Source organism: Peromyscus maniculatus, chromosome 12 (genome assembly GCF_049852395.1).
Source record: "Peromyscus maniculatus bairdii isolate BWxNUB_F1_BW_parent chromosome 12, HU_Pman_BW_mat_3.1, whole genome shotgun sequence".
Classification (NCBI taxonomy): Eukaryota; Metazoa; Chordata; class Mammalia; order Rodentia; family Cricetidae; genus Peromyscus; species Peromyscus maniculatus.
The window spans coordinates 49,139,153-49,161,396 of record NC_134863.1 but is presented as its reverse complement, the minus strand read 5'-3'; the positions used below and the strand labels follow the sequence as shown (position 1 = coordinate 49,161,396).

The 22,244-nt window shown below is 36.7% G+C and overlaps 3 protein-coding genes across 3 annotated transcripts; all 3 read left to right on the top strand.

The window, feature by feature from the left end:
- On the top strand, positions 1–1,108 carry LOC102908155 (olfactory receptor 5H18). The gene has a single exon (XM_006981585.3). It carries the CDS (start codon positions 1–3, stop codon positions 946–948), a length of 948 nt encoding a protein of 315 aa, XP_006981647.1. The 3' UTR covers positions 949–1,108.
- Positions 1,109–5,610: 4,502 nt separating this feature from the next.
- Positions 5,611–6,534, top strand: LOC102907854 (olfactory receptor 5H8-like). The gene has a single exon (XM_006981584.1). It carries the CDS (start codon positions 5,611–5,613, stop codon positions 6,532–6,534), a length of 924 nt encoding a protein of 307 aa, XP_006981646.1.
- Positions 6,535–15,199: 8,665 nt separating this feature from the next.
- On the top strand, positions 15,200–16,096 carry LOC143268035 (olfactory receptor 5H2-like; the record flags this gene model as incomplete). The annotated part of the gene is made up of 1 exon (XM_076548350.1): positions 15,200–16,096. A coding segment is annotated over exon 1 (897 nt), but the record flags the coding sequence as incomplete, so codon positions are not given.
- Positions 16,097–22,244: the final 6,148 nt, after the last annotated feature.

The following is a 22,244-nucleotide window of genomic DNA, read 5'->3' as shown; positions in this document are numbered from 1 at the left end:
ATGTCCAATGAACAACACATGGAAAAGGAGAATGCAACATTGCTGACTGATTTTGTCCTCACAGGACTCACAGATCACCCAGGGATGCAGGTGCCCCTGTTCCTGCTATTCTTGGTGATATATCTCATCACTGTTGTGGGGAACCTAGGTTTGATTGCTCTTATCTGGAGTGATCCCCACCTCCATATCCCTATGTACTTTTTCCTTGGGAGTTTGGCTTTTGTAGATGCTTGGATATCATCCACAGTGACTCCTAATATGTTGGTTGACTTGTTATCCAAGAATAAGATGATATCACTTTCTGAATGCATGATACAGTTTTTTGCCTTTGCCTTTGGTGGAACCACAGAATGCTTTCTTTTGGGTACAATGGCCTATGATCGCTATGTAGCCATATGCAAACCGTTACTTTATCCAGTTATTATGACCAATAGACTATGCATCCGACTACTAGTTTCAGTATTTGTAGGTGGCTTTCTTCATTCCTTGTTTCATGTATTGTTTTTGCTCAGATTAACCTTCTGTAATTCTAATATAATCCATCACTTTTATTGTGATATTATACCATTGTATAATATTTCCTGTACTGATCCTACTCTTAATCTCCTATTAGTATTTATTTTGTCTGGTTCAATACAGGTATTCACCATTATGACTGTCCTGGTTTCATATACACTAGTTCTGTTTACAATTTTAAAAAGGAAGTCTATCCAAGGCATAAGGAAGGCTTTCTCCACGTGTGGTGCCCATCTCTTATCTGTATCATTATACTATGGCCCTCTTCTTTTCATGTATGTGCTGCCTGCATCTCAACAAACAGATGATCAAGGTATGATGGACTCTCTGTTTTACACGGTCATAATTCCTGTGCTAAATCCAATTATCTACAGCCTGAGAAACAAGCAAGTCACAGATTCACTGAAAAAAAGATTAGGGAAGCATATTTAGCTCTCTGGAGTCTCTTGTTCATTCACTATAAAACAGCCATGGATGTTTCCAGTTTGATATATTTTTGTTTTTTGAAAATGTTCAAAGACTTTTGCAATTGTAATTATCACATTTCTTTTATACTCCGATTAAATCAATCCTTCGAGTATTTTGACAATGATAAGGCCACATATCTAATAAAATCCTTAAAATATTTCTAACCTGAAAATGTTGAAGAAACTTATTAAGTTTTCATGTTATGCTAAATAAAATAGAATGAAAACATTACACTGGTATATGTGTTCTTCCATGTGGCTTTACTATTTCAGTAGTTATTAAAAAGCAATTGAAGAGGCAGAGTGCTGGGGAGGCTCTCAGGAATCCACAGGGATCACACCACCTTGGACTGCTGGCAGTGGTCCAGAGGGTGCCTAGACTGGTCTACTCTGGTGGCCGATCTAGCGAGTACCCTAACTATCATCATAGAACCTTTGTCCAGTGACTGATGGTGGCAGATGAAGAGATCCAAGGCCAGGCTGAGTTTTTTTTTAATCCAATCAATGAGAGAAAGGAGAGATTCTGCAGGCGGGGAATGTCGAGATCATGATGGAAAGAAGTGCAGAGATGACCGGCCACACTATTGGAAACCCATGAACCATAGACTAGTGGCTGTGAAGCCCCCACGGGACTGGACTAGGCCCTCTAGATATGGAAGACGGTTGTTTGGCTCAAACTGTCTGGGGAGTACCCAGGCAGATGGATCGGGATCCATCCCTGGTGCATGGACACGCTTTGGGGAATCTGGTGCCTGTGCTATGGAACCTTGCGCAACCTTGGTACAGTGGGAAGGGGCTTGAACCTGCCAAGGCTCAGTGTGCCGGGCTCTGCAGACTCCCCATGGGAGGCCTTGATTTGGGGGGTGTGGGGATGTGGGGTGGCTTGGGAGGGAGGGATGGGAGATGGGAGGAGGGAGGAGGTGTGATCTGTGGGTGGTATGTAGAGTGAGTAGAAAATTTCTTAACAAAGAAAAATGAAAGAAAAAAAAAAGCAATGCTGTTTCTTTCCAGGTAACTTAGTGGGATATATGCCACAGCAGACAGGGCCATCTAGGTTGAACTCTTTAAGTGTACTTATAAACACATGAAAAACAAAACAAAATAAAACAAACAAACAAACAAACAAACAGGAAATCTACCAGTTTTTCTGACTTCTTTTTTCCAAAGTTATTTCTTTGACTTTAGTGCTTATAGAACTTCACACCACATGTCATGGAAAAAATCACTGGAAAATGGAACGTAATCATGAAAAAAAGACAGTAAGGGCAAGGCCATACTTTGAGCATTCTCTTAACTTCCCCTGTTTCTACCCACCAGGAGAGATGCCTACCTGTTCTTTGTTTATGATGTCTTGAAAGGCCTCTTTTTGGAGGGAGGATTATCTTACATTGTTTTGTTACAGTTTATTGGTGTATATCTATATAGCTATATTTTAATGATTTTACATATTTTTATTTATTTATTTATTTTTGTCATTATTTTCAAGAATTTTATACTAGAATACAATGCCATATGATCATATCTACCTCCAATTTCTCACTCCAAATCCCCCCATATTTATTATACATAATCCTGGGTTTCATACAGAGAGGGTTTTTTTAATTATATCATATATTTTTCTTGACTAGATCATTGTATGTTATTAGGCAGTCAGTTCATATAACTCCATAAGTTAGAAAGCTAACGGATAAAATGGGAGACTTAAGTTTCTATAAGTTTAACTGAACAAAAGAGGCACAATACAAAGGAAATTGTCTTTATTTGGCAATTTAAAAAATCAGTCTTTAAAAAAATAAAACACCCTTTGGCTCTTTACTTTCTTTAAAATGATAGTTACATTAAACAAATAAAAATATTTTACTGTTTCAGGAGTTACAGACCACTATGTAAATTTCAAATGTAAATAAATGCAGCAATAAGTAAATTGAGCTGTTTGTTTTCATTGAATATTTATGGAAAATTCTGCTAATACTCAAGGGAAATTCTGTACTTTATTACTGTCATATAAAATTTTGACAAACTTCCCCCTACACTGGAGCCACACAGTTAACAACATACCCCGAAAATATTGTGCAGCTGCCTACACATCTTCCTAAGAAGAGCAACTGGTTTAATCAATGTTCATGGCTTTCTAGTTTGAATGTGCTTGGCCAGTGTCCACTGGATCACCATGTCAACAAAGGAAGGTTTCTGAGCCCAACCCTACTCCTAAAACAGGATCTGCATTTTTTTAATAGGCTGTCTTAGAAGGTTCATGCTATTCATGTTTGATTCAGAGTTCTAGACACTGCCCATTGAGCTACTTCGCCTTTTTTCTTGTCTTTCTCCTTTCCCTTGACACTCAATGGTACAATTTCCTATTAGATGTCAGCTTGACCTGGTGGAGTCAGATCAATCTGGGGTTGACACCAGAAGGATATCTAGATCTTTGGCCTTACTAAAATCATGCTTAGACTAACTCAGAGCTACACAAGTCAAAGCAGAAAGAAAATACATTTTATATATAAGTGAAAATTTGTCAAGTCTTCTTCTAAATTCTACCCTGAGGTAGAAAACCAGAAAAATGTAAAATAATATGCACATTAAAAACACACTGATGTGCAGTCATGTCATGTTTATGATTCCAAAGGCTGCAAAAACCCAGTGGAACTGTTTGGAGCTTCTCTGTGGATGGTCCAACTCTCAATGCCTAGGAGAGTAGTCACTGTCCTAAAGGGACTTGCCCATAGAGTCTCTTGGGGAATTGATTTCTTCATGCCTTTGTCTTTTGGTAAGGGCACATCATTGTCCAATTGATGAGGTCTTGTTTTGAAGGTATATTTATACATGAAATACCTCCTCAGCTGGAGAAATGCAGCCTCTAAATGAATCAGTACACAAGCCCTGCTGCCCATACTTTTCTCACTTCTGGGTTAAAATTGGGCTTTCCTACTTTATCAGACCTAGGACTTTGCAACTTTTCCTTGATTTCCTTTAAGATATGGGTAAGATATAAATATTGTTTAGAATAGTCATGCTATTTATTAAAAACTTAAATTTTGTTTAATACATAATAACAAGAGTGTATTTATAAATTGTTCAAAGAGGAAAGTAAGTATAGAAATCTATTAGAATATTGTATATTTTCTTTTGTGTCTAAAGTCTAGGAAAGCAAAATAGGTATATAGAAGATAGATTTGTTCTTCAGTTGGCATTCATTACCTGTAAACCTAACTGTAATAATCTTATAAGATACATTATGGGAAGCTATAATTCATTTGAAAAATGTATTTACAATAATTGTCATGTGAGATATTTCTCAGTTGTTTATGATACAAAGAACTTTTTATTAAATATATATTTTAATTAATATTTGATGTGGCAGTAAAATATAAGCTCGTGTTTTTTTGTACCCAGTTCTTATAATGATTGCATTGTATATTGCACACACACACACACACAAACACACATACATGAGAAATCATACCAGAAATGTATCTCAAGTGCTCTTTTCACCACCTACAGCTTTAAGAAATATGTATGCACAAAAGTATTTTAGAATCCTAAATTACTTTCTGACTTGAACTTTCCTAGAACTAAGCCCATTCAAACTCAAATTCAAATTATTGGTTATTTATACAGCCTATTTTCAGCTTTTACATTTGTCTTGACACTGTTCTTCCAAAAGAACTGTTGGAGATGAGAAAATATTTTCAAGCAATGTCCATAAACAAAGAAAATAAAAAGTATGTTTTAAAAAGATGTAAAGGCAGTTTTAAGCGGGTACATTATTTGTAGATTGAAAGACACACATTCTGTTTCAATATCAAGGAAATGAGGATGAGGTGTGGTGGTACATGCCTTTAATTCCAGCATTCAGAAGAGAGGAAAGGGCTGATGGATCTTGGTACATTTAAGGCCAGTCAGGTCTACATGGTGAAACCCTGTGTCAACATAAATAAACAAGCAAATAAATGAATAAATGCAAAGAACGGAATAAGCAAGAAAAGGCATATCTAGCAGAAGAACTTTTTGAAGATAAGCAGGATGCAGTGACTCAGGCTGCCTGGGAACTGGCGAAGATTATAGTTATCTGTAAATCCCTATAAAAGTCCACATAAATAGCAAACTGGATATTCTGAAATCTTTTAAGTCTTACAGGGAGTTGGAAAATTATTCCGTTTGTAATTTTGTTTCCAAGTTGCATGTGTATGACAAAACTCATCAACCAATCTGTAAGCTTCATAAAATGTTTTCTCTCTTTGGCCACTTAACTACCTACTTGACCTTTAGGTTTCCAAAATTAACAGAATGTTTTTAGTAATTTGGTTCTAATTTCAATAATCATCAAGATAAGGAAAAAATCAAAGTGTGAAAAGAGCATTTGGCTAGTGGTATCACATTTATGAACAGCACAAAGATTGTAATTAAAGCTTGAAATCTGATTTTTATTCAGTACACAAGTTCTACAGAAAACTAAAATTGGAATTCACACTTTGCATCTCTAACTGAACCACACACAAAAAAAACATCTTCCTATAAAGCCTCTGGTCCTTTCCTTTTAACTCTCTTTTTTTCAGTCTTTCTGACACTTAAGAAATTTCTTCCTGCTCATTCCCTTTCATTTCAGGGAACAGCCAGTGAGGCCATGGGGAATGCAACACTGCTGACAGAGTTTGTCCTCACAGGACTGCCGCACCCAGCTCAGTGGGAAGTCCCGCTCTTCTTTGTTTTCTTGGTGATGTATCTCATAACCATCATGGGAAACTTCGGTTTGATCACTCTCATCTGCAAAGACCCTCACCTTCACATCCCCATGTACTTATTCCTCAGTAGTTTAGCTTTTGTGGATACTTGGGTATCATCTACTGTGTCACCCAAAATACTGGTCACTTTGTTATCTCACAGCATAAAGATCTCTCTCTCAGAATGCCTGACACAGTTTTTTTCCTTTGCGGTCAGTGCAACCACAGAATGTTTTCTCTTGACTGCAATGGCCTATGATCGTTATGTGGCTATCTGCAGACCGCTGCTTTATCCAGTGATCATGACCAATAGATTGTGTTCCTGGCTAATCATTCTGTCATTTGTAGGTGGCTTTCTTCATGCCTTAATCCATGAGATTTTTTTATTGAGGTTGAATTTCTGCAATTCCAACATAATACATCACTTTTATTGTGATATTATGCCATTGCTGAAGATTTCCTGTTCTGATCCTTCCATTAATTTCCTGTTGGTATTTATCTTGGCGGGTTCCATTCAAGTGGTCACCATGATGACAGTTCTAGTTTCTTACACATGTATTATCTTGACAATCTTACAAGGCAAGTCTTTCAAGGGAATAAAGAAAGCCTTCTCCACCTGTGGAGCTCATCTCCTATCTGTGTCTTTATACTATGGCCCTCTTCTCTTCATGTATGTGCGCCCTGCATCTCCAAAAGCAGATGATCAAGACATGATGGACTCTCTGTTCTACACAGTTATAATTCCTGTGTTAAATCCAGTTATCTACAGTCTGAGGAATAAGCAAGTCAAAGATTCAGTGATTAGAGCACTAAAAGTAAATACTTAGATCTGATAATGACATTTATTTTCTTTTGGACAAAAGTCACCTTTTTCATGAATGTGAAGTTGTTATAACCCAAATACTACAGAGGTAATAAAAGCAATTGGTTTGTCTTCTACCGTGTTTGCTTCCATAAGTGACTCTTTTCCTGAATGAGAAACTGGTCATTAAGATGAGTATGTGACTAGCATACATAATCTGCCAAGTTCTATTTTCATTTGAGTATGGGGAAGGTCTTTGGACCGACTGGTGATTTAGACTTCTTAGCAGCCTGTTAATGGGCACGCCTAACCTACTGATCCCTATGATCTAGTTTATCCTTAAGAATTATCTCAATACTTTGCCTATTGGAAATTGACAAAAATTAAGTACATATACATTTACATATATATTATATATTTATATATATGTACTTTATATAGAGAGCCCATTAGTTTTATTACATTTGAAAGTTTTGTTCACTAACAGTGGAAAAGAAATGAAATATTTATACCATGTGAACAATGTTGAGGACTTGATACTCTTCTGACAAACTTAAATGATGACTATGAAACACTGTGTATTATTTCAAAAGAATGTAGTCATGAAGGACGTTAGTATATTGAGAGTTTATTCAGTTGTCTGGAATACTGTTCATGTTGGACAAAAATTACTCTATGAAAATATGAGTGGTAATTTGCTAAGAAGGTGAATTCATTCTTTTCCTCCAGGTTTATGTTGTGTATGTGACTGTGTAACTGTGTATATACATGTCTGCACATATGTAGGCACACTTGCTTACAGGGACATGTACAAGGTATCTCAACCAAGCCCATAGCTCACTGGTATAGCTATATAAATAGCCAGCTTGTTCCATCTGTCACCAGCCTCCCCCATCTGAACAATGGAACTAAAAGCGGGACACAGCATTCAACCAGCATTTGTGTGGGTGTTTCATATTGATCTCTGATCCTGATCTTTAACTTTGTGCACCAAGCACTTTATTCACTCAACCATCTCCTCAGACCTAGATTTATTTGCTTTTATTTGCATTACTATTTCATTATTTGTGTGTGTATGGGGGGTGGTGATGGTGTGCTAGCCATGCTGTGGCATGTGTATGGAGATCAGAGGACAAGTTGCAGGAATCAGTTCTCTCCTTCTACATTGTGCCATCTCACTGACTTCCTAAATTCATTTCTTTATATAAAAATGTAAAATAATTCATAGCTCTTTTTACCTTTAAATGAGTATATGCACCATTTCTCCAGCATTTTATAATGTCCTTTCCTATTCAGGAAATTACTGACCAAACTGGTCTTGGGCTAAAGGAAACAATGTGATTAGGAATTAGGTAAAAACAATAAATTAACAACTAAAACTAAAATAAAACACACTTAAAGGTAGGCCTCATGCCAAGCATTAGAGTCCCGACATGAAATGAATTCAGTGGTAAGGTTGTGGACTTTTGTCTCATCGCTTTGTTTGAGTGTGGTTTTGTTTGTTTGTTTGTTTTTTGTTTCCATTTTTCTTTATTAAGAAATTTTCTACTCACTCTACAAACCACCCACAGATCCCACTTCCTCCCACACCTCAGCCACCCCACATCTCCACATCCCCCAAATCAAGGTCTCCCATGGGGAGTCAGTAGAGCCCGGCACACTGAGCCTAGGCAGGTCCAAAACCCTTCCCACTGCACCAAGGCCATGCAAGGCGACCGGTCTAGTGAATAACCTGTTATCATAGAGCCTTTGTCCAGTTTTTTTTTTTTTTTGTCTTACTGACTTTTAGCTTGTGTATTAGAGTTTTCAATTGTGTGTTTTTATGGGGAGTTGTGTGTGTATGTGTGTCTGTGTGTGTGCACGTGTATGTGTATTTTTTTGTTTTTTCTTTTAAAATAATCTGATTTGTTTGTGGGTTTTTGTTTGTTTGTTTGTTTGGGTGAGTGGAGAGGTAGGAAGGATCTGGGAGGAGTTGGGGGAGAGAAACATCATCAGAATATATTGTTTGAAATTATTTTTGGCTTCTCAAATTCTGATGTGTGGACATCTGATGAGTATGGACCATGTATTAAAGTTGCTTTAATACAGGAATTTGTTGAATCTTTTAAAATTCTCCCCACAGTTCCTTAAGGTTCAGTATCATTTGTAGAGCATGTATGAACAAATATTAATAAGCTCTGGCCCTGGCTTCTGATGGAAACATGCCAATGCTGCTGAGAGAGAAAAAGGGGGAGGAGGAGGAGGAGGAGGAGGAGGAGGAGGAGGAGGAGAAGGAGAAGAAGAAGAAGAAGAAGAAGAAGAAGAAGAAGAAGAAGAAGAAGAAGAAGAAGAAGAAGAAGAAGAGAAGAGCCTGATTTCAAACAACCAAGAAACAATATTTATAGGTGTATCTGGAAACCACCTAAGTGTATTGATCACATAGGACATAATTTCCTAATTAACAGCACCTATAAACGTTCTGAAGACTTCTACTCTCCTGTTTGTGCTTGTCTTCCTCTTTGCAGTAAGTGTTCAGTATACGATGAAGCAAGACATCTGCCCCAAAGGATGAACTATTTTGTTGATTTAAAAAAGTTTTGCTTGGGAAACAGTTTTGTGGTAAAAGTCACTAACTCGATTCCTTCTTTTCAGTGAGGCTGGTCCTAGGTATCTTTGTTTCTCTGGGGAAAAAATATCTTATGAAGTTGGATGTTTCAACTTTTGGAAAATTAATTTCAAATAAATAATTTATTATCTGCAACAGTAGGACATTTACCTCTTTTGAGATGGTGCCATCCATGTGAAACCTATGTGAAAGTAAGTAGTGGTGACATTATATGGTTATTTTTTGATAGAAGTTTAATAAATTTCCAGTGAGACATTATGTTTGTAAATGTTTTTAAGAAAACAAAGAATATAACTCTATCTTCTTCCTATCCTGTATGTGTGTCTGTGTATGTGTATGTGTTTATTTCTACCTATTCATCTACCTAGATCTAACCAACAACCTACCTTTCTAACTACAATGTTATTATCATAAGACATTGGCACAGATGACGATGAAAGTAGAGATATCCCATCTGTAGTCTATAACCTGTTAATCCACCTGTTCAAAGTATGATAATTTTTCAATGAATTATACAGATCATGGTACAAGTCCAAAGACCAGGCAACATAAGTGCTAGGTGAAACAGATGGCTCATGATACAGCTCAAAGGGAAGTGGAATACAAATTCAACCTTTCTTCACATTTTATTTTTATCATTTCAACTCTCAAAAGATAAAAATCCATATGCATATTGGACAAAGCCATCTTTTCCATGCAGTCCACAAACTCAAATGTTGATCACTTTTGAAAAAAAGTCCCATAGACTCATCTAGAAATACTATGTGCCATCCTGGGAATCCTGTGGCCCAATGAAACTGACATACAATTGGCTATCAATGTCCTCTTTTTGTCAACATACATAAACATGCATACATAAGTGTTAATCTCCATACAAATACAACAGCAGAGGTCTAAGTATCTCCATTTTAGCATAGTAAAACGACCATATACCAAAAGTTTTATAAAAAGCAATCATTGGTCTCTTGTAGTCTTGACAATTGAAGAGTCAGAGTTGAAATTCCCAGAAGATTTTTCCAGTCTGGCACTCATCACTTAAAATCAACGGCTGTGAAAGCATGAGAACCAAAGTTCAGATCTGAAGACCTATGTAGGAAGCTGAGTTTCTCCTCTGTGGCTGTAAATTGAGTGCTCTGGAGGAAGGGGGCAGGAAGATCGCTGGGGCTTACTGGTTTACAGCCTAGGCAAAAATTGTGAGCTCCTGACTGAGAAAAGCGACCTTGCCCCAAAGGAAAAGGTGGAGACTGATCAATAAAAACAGAACAGTGAACACCCTTTTCTGGTGTCTTCATGCACCTGCACACATGTGTGCACATGTACCACACACGTTCACAACACAAATGGACAGCTATAGACACAAAAATAACATCATACAATTTTAATGGAAAAAAAGCAAAACCCTTTTTCCCACTCTCTGCTTTGTGTTCGGGGTACTCTGGATCAGACGTTGGAGATTTCAGGGTTCCAGTGTCCCAGCCTCCATAGCACCACTGATATCAACCATAACTCTACCACCATGACTCTGTCTAGAATTGATGTAGTTGGACTTCTTGCAGTAGTAGCCTTGATACATAATGGGTTTTGCCTGGACATACACATCTTGGTAAGATCAGGATTTTCTGTGGGGGGCCTCACTGAAGCAGTGAAAAATTCCATACAGTGAATTGACATGTATCAGTTTTCTGATACATATTTAATGTGAATTCCTTGAAATCCGTGTAGAGTTGGAATCCCCAGAAGACTTTTAGCTTATCCTCATAACTTTCCCACAGAGCACATGTGTTCTGTAATGGGAAACAGGGGCAGTCTTGAGATTGTTCTCCCTTCAGGGTTATTGCAATCTGGGCCTCTAATAGGAAGGAGAAAGCCTGACTACCTTTTTTCCTGAAAAGCATGCCCTGAGTTCTGTTTAGATAACTGAATATTTAATTGCCTTTGGGATTGGCTTTTGCCCCTATTATATTGTGATGAGTGTTCTTTCTCACAAAGTTCAATATACACCAACAAGCTAAAGAGAATTTACCAAATATTTTAAGTTCTGCTCCCCTTTTAATGAAAAATTCTATCTTGAAATTGCTCATTTTTTGTATCTCCTATGCACATGTAGAGAAAGACTTATTCACTAAAACACTTCTTGATATATATGGAAGGGTTACAGTGTAGGATAAAAGCATAAAAACACATTAAGTAAAATATTAGGAGACAATTCCCTAAATCTTAGAAAAGATATGGAAATAGGTATACAGGAGACATTTAGAACATGAAAGAAACATGACCAAAAAAGAAATTCTGTACTACATATTATATTTAACTGTCAAGACATCTTAGTTCCTTTTTTTTCTGTTGTTGTGATAAAACACCATGATCAAGGTAACTTAAAGAAGAAAGTTTATTTTGAGGCTTACAGGTTAGAGGGTTAGAGTCCATAAACATCCACTGGGGCAGCTGATCTCCAGTGACACAATTCTCCCAACAAGATCACACCCCCTAGTCCTTCCCAAACAATTCCACCAACTGGGGACTGAGTGTTCAAATATATAAACCTATGGAGACCATTCTCATTCAAACTATCATACAAGTGTACAGAAAAAAAAAACCTGAAAGCTGCAAGAGATGTGTGTGAAGTCTATTTTCAGGCAAATCCACAAGAGTGCCAGCTTAGTTTTTCAATATGAACTCTAAACGTCACAATGGTGTGGCATGATGAATTTCAAGTCATGAAAAATGGATTAAAGGAGAGGGAGCAACCATTTCCTTCAACTGTGCAGCCACTGGTGAGCCTATGAGACTCCAGTGAATAGTTCTAATCCCATGCTCACAATGATGGTCCTGGTTACACTAAATGGGTCCCAAAACCAAACCAAGAGGAAAGCAACAAGTGGGGCTGGGAGTAAAGGAGGATGTGGGAGGGAGGAAGTGGTCAGAATACATTATACACGTGCATCAAATTGTGAAAGAATAAAAATCAATCAAGAAAATAACAGAAATAAAGTAACTACCAACCCAGATAAACATATCTAAAGGACTTGTTGTAAGGATTGGAAATAAAATCTTTCTCCTACAATCATATATTAGATTTATGACCATGAAACTAGCAATACAGAAGATATTTATAGCAAGTCTACACAGGGATAAGGAAGCATTACAGATGTGATAACAAGAACACAGGAAAGAAACAAAAACCTTACTAAGAGCAGAGATAAAGAAAATTAGGAGTCAACCATGATTAATCAGCACACTAGTACACCTCTGAGATGAGTGAGGAGAAAGAGGTGGTGTGGAAAAAAATAAAAATGCAAATGTGTGGTGGTATTGTGTTCCCCAAAATGTTGTGTACTCTAATAAATTTATCTGGGGTCAGAGAACAGACAGCCACTAAATACAAAGGCTAGAAAATGGTGGCACTCACACCTTTAATCCTAGCATTCCAGAGATAGAAATCCCTCTGGATCTCTGTGAGTTCAAGGCCACATTGGAAATAGCCAAGCATGGTGACACACACCTTTAATCCCAGAAAGCCAGCCTTTAATCCCAGGGAGTGGTGGTAGAAAGCAGAAAGATATATAAGGCGTGAGGCGTGAGGACCAGAAACTAGAAGATTTTGGCTGGTTAAGCATTCAGGCTTTTGAGCAGTAGTTCAGCTGAGAGCCATTGGGATGAGGACACAGAAGCATCCAGTCTGAGGAGACAAGACCAGCTGAGGATCCGGCGAGGTGAAATAGCTGTGGCTTGTTCTGTCTCTCTGATCAACCAGCATGGACCCCAATAACTCGCCTCAGGTTTGATTTTGTTAATAAGAACTTTTAAGATTCCTGCTACACAAATGACTGAAACAAAGAGAAGGAAAGTAATACAAAGGGAATTAGTATATTCCTTCTGAATAAAGAAAATGGTCATGGCCCCCCACTTCAAAGACAGGCACTGGCTGATTGAATGATCAACAGGCCCAACAAATTGCTCTCAGTAGCACATGAAAAGACATATACAGAGTGGAAATAAAATGAAAGGAAACTATACTCCAAGAAAGTAGAACCCAAACCAAGTAGAAATATCTATACTAAGTAAAACAAAAACTACTGACAGGAAGTAATAAACAACTATAATAGTGACTGACTTTGCTACATTTCTTTTACCAATATTTATGTTTTGCACACACACACACACACACACACACACACACACACACACACACACACAGAGGCATGCACACACAAATGGGGACAGAATTAAATTATACTACACATTTATGTCTTGTGGTTATAGCAATGGTCAAAGCTATAAAATTATGACTGTTTGGCAAATGTACACTGGATCACCATTCCACCAAAGAAGATTCCTGAGCTCCAAACCTAGTTACTGAAGGAAATTCAGCATTTTATCAGGCTATCACAGAAACTCAGAGGCATTTATGTCAGGAGATAGAGGTCTAGCCACTTCCCATGGAGGTCTTTTGTATTTGTTTTTGCTTTTCACCTTCCCTATGACAGTCACCTCATTTAATTTCTCATTAGATTTTAGCTTACACTGGCAGAACTACATGCAGGCCAATAGTTTAAGCCACAATTATCACAGCCAATTCACTTATACTTGGCTCCTGAAAAGTCCAGATCTTTGGTCTTACTAAAATCATGTCTTGATTAGCTCAGACATAGCTAGTGAACTTGAAGTACAAAGAACATATTTTATATATAAACCAAAGTTTGCCTAAACATATCAGAAGTATCACCTGAATTAAAAGACAGAGTGGTTTAGTACAATATCAATTTTTTGATATAAAACTACCTGGAGTGACCTGATGTCTGTGATTCCAGAGGCTATAAAACCCAACGGAACTGTTTGAGTTTCACTGTGGATGGTTCAACTCTACAATACCCAGGAGAGCAGTTAGTGCCCTAAAGGGGCTTTCCCTGATCCCTTGGATAATTTACTTTTCTATGCTTTTGTCTTTTGACACGGGCATGTTCTTGTCCAATTGGTGAGCTCTTGTTTTGAAGACATTTTATAAACCCAATATTTCCTCAGTTTGAGACACGCAGCCTCCAAGATGAATAAAGATGGAAACATTGCTGCATATACTTCCCTGACTTCTGTGTTAGCATTGGATTTTTCTACGTTATACAACCTAAGAAGACCTTTAATCTTCTCTTTGAGTTCTTTCAAGATATGTGAGTAAGAAAAATGATTTCTATATTATTCATATTGTTTATAAAGAAAGTAGAAATTTTGTTTAATTCATAGCGTAAAATTTTGCTAAAAAGATGTCCAAATAGATAAGTGGGAATGGGAAGCTATTCAAGAATTTTCTGTGTGCCTCCAGAAAAGCAAAATACATAGCTAGAAGACTCAAATTCCTTAAATGGTTTTTAATTATTTGTGAACCTATCGGTAAAGACCTCATGAAATAATTTATAAGTAACAAGAATATTAATTTAAAGCTCATTTTAAAAATATACTCATAATTTTCTTATAGAATACACCTCTTGTTTGATTCTGATTGAAAGATCAGAATCAGAAAAAGATTTTCTTTCAATCAAATGCATATTCAAATAAAAAATCTTAACATGCAAGTCAATGTTAGTTCTTAAATTTTCATCTATTTCTGATAATAATTAAGTCATACAAACACACATGTGTACCTATGTATCAGAAAATACACAGAAAAAGTCTGTTGCTGTTTGTACCATTTTGGATCAAAAACAAAAGTTAGAACTTTTAATTATGTTGTGATTTGTTATTGCAAAGAACAAAGCCCAGCCAAACTAACATATACTTAATCACTGCAATTATTGGTTATATTTATGCAGCTTGTTTTCTTGGCCTCACAAAGTTACTCAAGTAATTTTCTAAAAGGAAACTATTGGAGAAAAAAATGAAATTATCTCATCTCAGTGAATGTTTAGAAAGAGAACAAAGAAGGAAAATCATTCCTAGTATATGCAAGACTTATGGAAACTTTTGAGGATACTTACAAACTACTTTGCCTAACACATGGAGACAGGGTATTCACTCAATTCTCCCTGATTTCCATAAATTATCATACCATAAACTTCTTTTATATCCATTTCAGGAGACATCCCTGAAGAATATGGATATGGAGAATGTAACACTGCTGACAGAATTTGTCCTAGAAGGACTCACACATCAATCACAGTGGAAAGTCCCCCTCTTCCTGGCATTTTTGGTAATCTACCTTGTCACCATTGTGGGGAACTTCAGTCTGATCACTCTCATCTGGAGTGATCCTCACCTTCACATCCCCATGTACTTATTCCTTAGCAATTTAGCCTTTGTGGATAGTTGGTTATCATCTACAGTAACACCTAAGTTATTGATCACCTTGTCATTTGAAATCACAAAGATCTCTCTTCCTGAATGCCTATTACAATTTTTCTCCTTCGCCTTCAGTGCAAGTGTAGAGTGCTTCCTCTTGACTTCAATGGCTTATGATTGCTATGTAGCTATATGCAAACCTTTACTTTATCCAATGATTATGACCAATAGACTATGTTTCCAACTAGTAATTTTATCATTTGTAGGTGGTTTTCTTCATGCCTTAATTCATGAAGTCTTTTTAGTCAGACTAACTTTCTGTAATTCCAATGTAATACATCACTTTTACTGTGATGTTATGCCTTTTTTAAAGATTTCCTGTTCAGATCCTTCCATTAGCTTTCTGTTGGTGTTTGCTTTGGCTGGTATTGTTCAGGTATCCACCATGGTGACTGTCTTAGTCTCTTACACATGTATTCTCTTTACAATCTTACAAAGTAAATCTTTCAAGGGCGTAAAGAAAGCCTTCTCCACCTGCGGAGCTCACCTTCTATCTGTGTCTTTGTATTATGGCCCTCTTCTCTTCATGTATGTGCGTCCTGCCTCTAGACAAGCAGATGATGAGAATATGATTGACTCCTTATTTTACACAGTCATAATTCCTGTGTTGAACCCAATTATCTACAGTCTAAGAAATAAGCAAGTTATAGATGTAGATGTAACCAACCGTCTTATTAAATAAGAAACACAGAAACAATGTAAAAGAGAGAGCCGAGAAGTCAGAGCTCAGAGCTAAAAATCTCACCCTTCCTCCTGCTGTCCCAGCTTCGCGAAAAGAGACCTACTTCCTGTCGGTTCGTTTTTTTTAAAGTATGTTGTTCTGCCTTCTCATTGGTTGTAAACCCAAACACATGACTGCCTCGTCACTGTCTGAATGTACAGCCCCCTAGGTCTTAAAGGCATATGTCTCCAATGCTGACTATATCCCTGAACACACAGAGATCTTATGGGATTAAAGGCATGTGCCACCACCGCCCGGCTCTTGCTATGGCTCTAATAGCTCTGACCCTGAACACACAGATATCTATGGGATTAAAGGCGTGTGCCACCACCGCCACACTCTTGCTATGGCTCTAATAGCTCTGACTCCCAGACAACTTTATTTATTAACATACAATCAAAATAATAATTCAGTACAATTAGATTACCACCACATTTCCCCTTTTCTATTTTAATAAAAAGAAAAAAAGCAAAAGGTTATAACTAACAAAAGAAAAACTATATACAAAAGTACAATAACTATATACAATATATACAAGTAATAAATACCTAAACAGGTATTTGACAAATCAGAGAAAATAATTCCATTATCTATCCTATTTTGGTAAATCCAAGATGTATCTAATGCACTTTCTATCCTAATTAATTTTCAACTATAACTAACTAATCTTCAACCATAACTAACTAATCTTCAACTCCCTCAGAGACCCAAGAAGGGAATAATTAGCTAACAAAAATAAAAAATAGGAAGTGCATGCAAGCAACTTCCAAAAAATTTTGTGAGTTGACAGAAACAGCCAGCTGCCTGGGCAGTCACCTGAGGTTTCTCCGCAGTGTTGGGGCATCATCTTCAGCCTATAGGCTTAGTGTATCTGACAGACTCATTTGTGAAGTAGGATGTACACAAGGTCAACAGTTCAACCTCATATTGGGTGAGAGCAGTCCACGTACCAGAAACACCTGAATTCCACTAGTGTCCTGTCATGATTCAGGATTTTAAATTCTGGAAATTGTTGACAGTTTTTGAATTCAGCTGTCCATTCTTCTTGGCTGTGTATATATGGCTTCATCTCAGCATCCCCTTCTTCTCCACATCCCTCTATTAAATGCCAGTCTACTTTCAAGAGGCATGAACTTTCAGCTGCTGTTCCATTGCACAACAGAAGTCATCGGCCCTCTGCCTGTTAAGCTGCCTTCGAAGAAAAGGGCACCGTACCTTTTCCGGATGCGAAGGCCACTTCAGGGATGGGGCCATATTGTCCTGGCCTCAGAAGATGCCTTTTGATAAAGCCATAACCACACTTGTTTTGGCAAAAATCAGTAGTCCCTTGTTTCGTGTTCTGTCTGTCCATTTTGTCCTGTTGATTTGAGGATACTTTGTTGTCCAGTGGCTAACTTTTGCCACAAGGAAAGTTGACTCCATATGCAGTTTCTTCAATGCCCATATTTTCTCTGAAGTAGATTAGTACTGCCAGGAGCTGACATGTCTCAAAAAAGAAAAATTTTCTAAGTTATTAAAACATTGTAAATGCCATATTCTGTAGATCTCTGAAGGGTTTGAAGATGACCTGTCTAAAACATCTCTGCTCAATTTTTAAAACATATCTAATATGACTACAAGTTCTATTGTAATGTCTAACTACTAACTTTCATTTCTTTATATCCTAGTAGTTGGTAATAATAACATTCAAGGATCAGAAATTTGTATTACATTGTTAAATGAATGGTATAAATACAATTAGAAATATACATATAACATTTTCTAACAATATCAGTTTCAAATTTGTATACAATATAAAACAAATCAATCCAATGTAAAGTATTAGTAATTGTCTTTTTCTTTTCTTTCTTTCTTTCTCTCTTTTTTTTAAACAAGAACCTTAAATCTAATCTCCTTTGCTTAGCCTTTTTCTTAACCCTTGACAATAACTTGTAACCAACCCCCCTAAATACTGAAAATTATCCCAGACCCAAAACCCATTAAAAAGACCAAAAAACCACCCGCCCCACACCACCTCTTTGGGAATGTGGGCGACGTAGTCTTAAAATTGCTTCCTGCTGGGTATGGGCGAAGTTTTCTTTATCCTGAAAGAAAAATTTTAGGTTAATCGTCAAATTCTAAGAGAGGTAACTATATCCTTCATTATCCAGTCTGTGTATAATGCCAAAGTTCAGGGTTTATCTCAAGTCCTTATTCAAGTAGTCTTTGAGACTGGATCATCTCAGCTAGTCATCTCAAAATTGCTCTGAGCACCTTGTAGTTCAAAGCTGATCTATGGATGATGTTTGTCAGCTTAATGATATTATTATTGTCCACGTGGAATTGTTGTTGTTGTGGGGCCCCATCTTCTTTCTGGAGACTTCAGTTGATGTTAGGCCTGGCCATGATTTCCTGCAGAAAACTGATAAGAGACTCGAACACAAAAACATATATATGCAGCTAGCCTTTTTTCTAGAATTAGTTAGTACTCTATGTGACCATTCATATCTTAACAAAGTTTAAAATGTATATATATATATATATATATATATATATATTAATCTTGTAAATTTTGATATAAAATTTATACTTTAAGAAAAGTTTAAAGAATCAGAATAGAATCAAAGAGTTGAGATTAGTAATAGAATAGTCCCTTAATTAATTTTGCTTTTGTCCTGTACCATAGCAGAAGGTGGCTCTTATTCTGGCATGATACAGGGAGTTTGCATTTACCTTTTAACAACATGCTTGATTTTAAAGAAGGAGAGAGCCATTCTCCAACTCCAAAGTCAGCTTTAAATTTTAATTGAACTGGGACTGTTAGAAGACCAATAGTGTTAAATCTTTAGAGAAAAGCAGAAACAAACATTTAGGAAGACATAAAAATTTTTTAGATAATATATACCCATACACCGTTTCACTCTGTTTCTTGGGATAGATGATTTGTCCCTTTTCTTCAGTTGTCTCATTTGTCCAGTGTTCTTCAGATTCCTTAACCTTCATTCTCCTAAAAGACAAAAACAAAAACCTTTCCCCAAGACTAATTTTGGGGATGTTTCCTTTTGACAAGTTATTATCTGATTAAATGAAAAGTCATGTGTTATTGATACAAGTTAGTTTAAATTGGATGTTCATGCTGGTTGATGAACTATCACCTCCTCAATTAAGAGGTCTCTCTTGTTCAAATCGAACCTTTATCAATTTTGATGGTACCCACAGCTTATCTTCTCCTGTAGAAACAAAAGCAAAAGCTCGTCCCCAATGTAATACATACCCTGGTTTCCATTCTGAGGTCAGCACATCCTTAAAGTATATAGGCTGATTTAATTCTGTAGTTTTTTCTATTATCCAATGTCTCTCTGCAGCTGTTGTTCCTTTCTCATTGGCATTCAGAAAATTCAAAGTTAGAAGAGCATTATGCAGTCTATTTCTGGGGGTTTTTGTTACCCATTTCTGTTTATTTAGCATATCCTTTAGAGTTCTGTTTGATCTTTCTATAACTGCTTGACCTGTAGGATTATGTGGTATGCCTGTAATATGCATTATATTGTAATAAGCAAAAAACTGTTTCATTTTAACAGAGACATATGATGGAGCATTGTCAGTTTTGATTTGTGCAGGTATACCCATGATGGCCATAACTTCTAGCAAATGAGTGATTACAGAATCAGCTTTTTCAGAACTCAAAGCAGTTGCCCATTGAAATCCTGAATAAGTATCGCTAGTGTGGTGTACATATTTCAATTTTCCAAATTCTACAAAGTGAAACACGTCCATCTGCCAGATTTCATTTCTCTGAGTACCCTTTGGGTTACATCCTGCTGGTAATGGCGTCTGATTGTAGAAGGAACAAGTAGGACATTTCGTTACTATTTGTTTGGCTTGTTGCCAGGTTATGGAAAAATCCTTTTTTAAACCTTTACTATTGACATGATGTTTTTTATGAAATTCTGAGGCCTCCAGCACATTTCCTATCAATAATTTATCAATCTCATCATTGCCTTGTGCTAGAGGGCCTGGCAGACCAGTATGGGATCGAATGTGAGTTATATATAAAGGATGATTCCTTTTCCTGATTGTATCTTGTAATTGAATAAATAGTGAAGTTAATTCTGAAGCATCAGGGATAAATTCTGCAGTCTCAATATGTAACACCACTCTTTCAGCATACTGAGAGTCAGTTACTATGTTGAGAGGTTCTGAAAAATCCATTAATACCAACAGAATAGCATACAATTCTGATTTTTGAACTGAATTATACGGACTTTGAACCACTTTACTTAAATTTTCTGATTTGTAACCTGCCTTTCCTTCTTTGTTGGCATCTGTATAAAATGTACGAACTCCAGATATGGGTTTTTGCCGTACAATTCGAGGCAAGATCCAATCAGCTCTCTTTATAAGATCAATTCTATTGCTTTTGGGATATTTGCTGTTAATTTCTCCCAAAAAATTACTGCAAGCTCTTTGCCAAGGTTCACTTTCTGTCCATAATTTTTCAATGTCCTCCTTAGTTAATGGTACGACAATTTCTGCTGGGTCTATGCCTGCTAATTGACGAAGTCTCAGTTTTCCTTTGTAAATCAAGTCAGAGATTTTTTCCACATAAGTTTTTAATTTTTTATTTGGTTTATTTGGTAAAAATATCCATTCCAATATAATATCTTCCCTCTGCATTAATATTCCAGTAGGAGAACGCCTAGAAGGTAAGATAACCAAAATGCAATCCAGCTTTGGATCAATACGATTCATGTGTCCTTCATGCACTTTCTTTTCTACCAAGGCTAATTCTTTCTCAGCTTCAGGTGATAATTCTCTTGGACTATTTAAGTCCTTGTCACCTTCTAAGGTTTTGAACAAATTAGTCAGTTCATCATTTTTTACCCCAACAATAGTTCGTAGATGAGAAATATCTCCAAATAATCTTTGAAAGTCATTAAGAGTCTGTAGTCTATCTCTCCGAATTTGCACCTTTTGGGGTCTAATTTTTTGTAGCTCTATTTTATATCCTAAATAATTAATAGAATCTCCTCTTTGTATCTTTTCAGGAGCAATTTGTAATCCCCAGCAAGGCAAAATTTTCTTTACTTCTTCAAATATTATTTCTAAAGTATCTGCATTTGAGTCAGCTAGTAAAATATCATCCATATAATGATAAATTATAGATTTAGGAAATTTTTTACGTATCACTTCCAATGGCTTTTGCACAAAATATTGGCACAGAGTTGGGCTATTCAACATTCCCTGTGGGAGGACCCTCCATTGAAATCTTTTAACCGGTTGAGAATTATTATAAGTAGGCACTGTAAAAGCAAATCTTTCTCTGTCTTTTTCTTGTAAGGGTATTGAAAAGAAACAGTCTTTTAAATCAATAACTATGAGAGGCCATCCTTTTGGTAACAGAGTAGGCAAAGGCATCCCAGATTGTAGAGAGCCCATTGGCTGAATTACTTTGTTAATTGCTCTAAAGTCTGTTACCATTCTCCATTTACCAGATTTCTTTTTAATAACAAATACAGGAGAATTCCAAGGGCTGGTTGATTCTTCAATATGCTGAGCATTTAACTGTTCTACCAGCTCTTCTAAAGCCTGGAGTTTCTCTGTTGTTAAAGGCCATTGCTGGACCCATACAGGCTTGTCTGTTAACCATTTTAAAGGTAGAGCTGTTGGTGTCTTTGGAAGATCATCAGTTGTTGTGCCCTGCTCTTGTATAATATGGATGGCTGGTGACCACTCATTAGAACAATATCTTCTAATATTTCTCTCAGTAACATGTGCTAGTTTATGATTTGTTTCTGAGATTGGAGGGATGTTAATCTGAGTATTCCATTGTTGCAACAAGTCTCGACCCCACAGGTTCATAGTTATGTTAGCCACATATGGTTTTAATTTTCCTCTCTGTCCTTCTGGACCTATACATTCGAGCCATCTTGCACTCTGTTTCACCTGAGATAATGTCCCAATTCTTAACAGTTGAACGTTTACCTCCTGAAGAGGCCAAGTTGGATGCCAAAATTCTGGTGCAATTATGGTAACGTCCGCACCTGTGTCTACCAGACCAGACAACAAAACACCATTTATTTTTATTGTTAATTTTGGT

Coding starts and splice junctions, on each gene's coding strand:
- LOC102908155 (XM_006981585.3), top strand. CDS start 1: ATGTCCAATGAACAACACATGGAAAAGGAGAATGCAACATTGCTGACT.
- LOC102907854 (XM_006981584.1), top strand. CDS start 5,611: ATGGGGAATGCAACACTGCTGACAGAGTTTGTCCTCACAGGACTGCCG.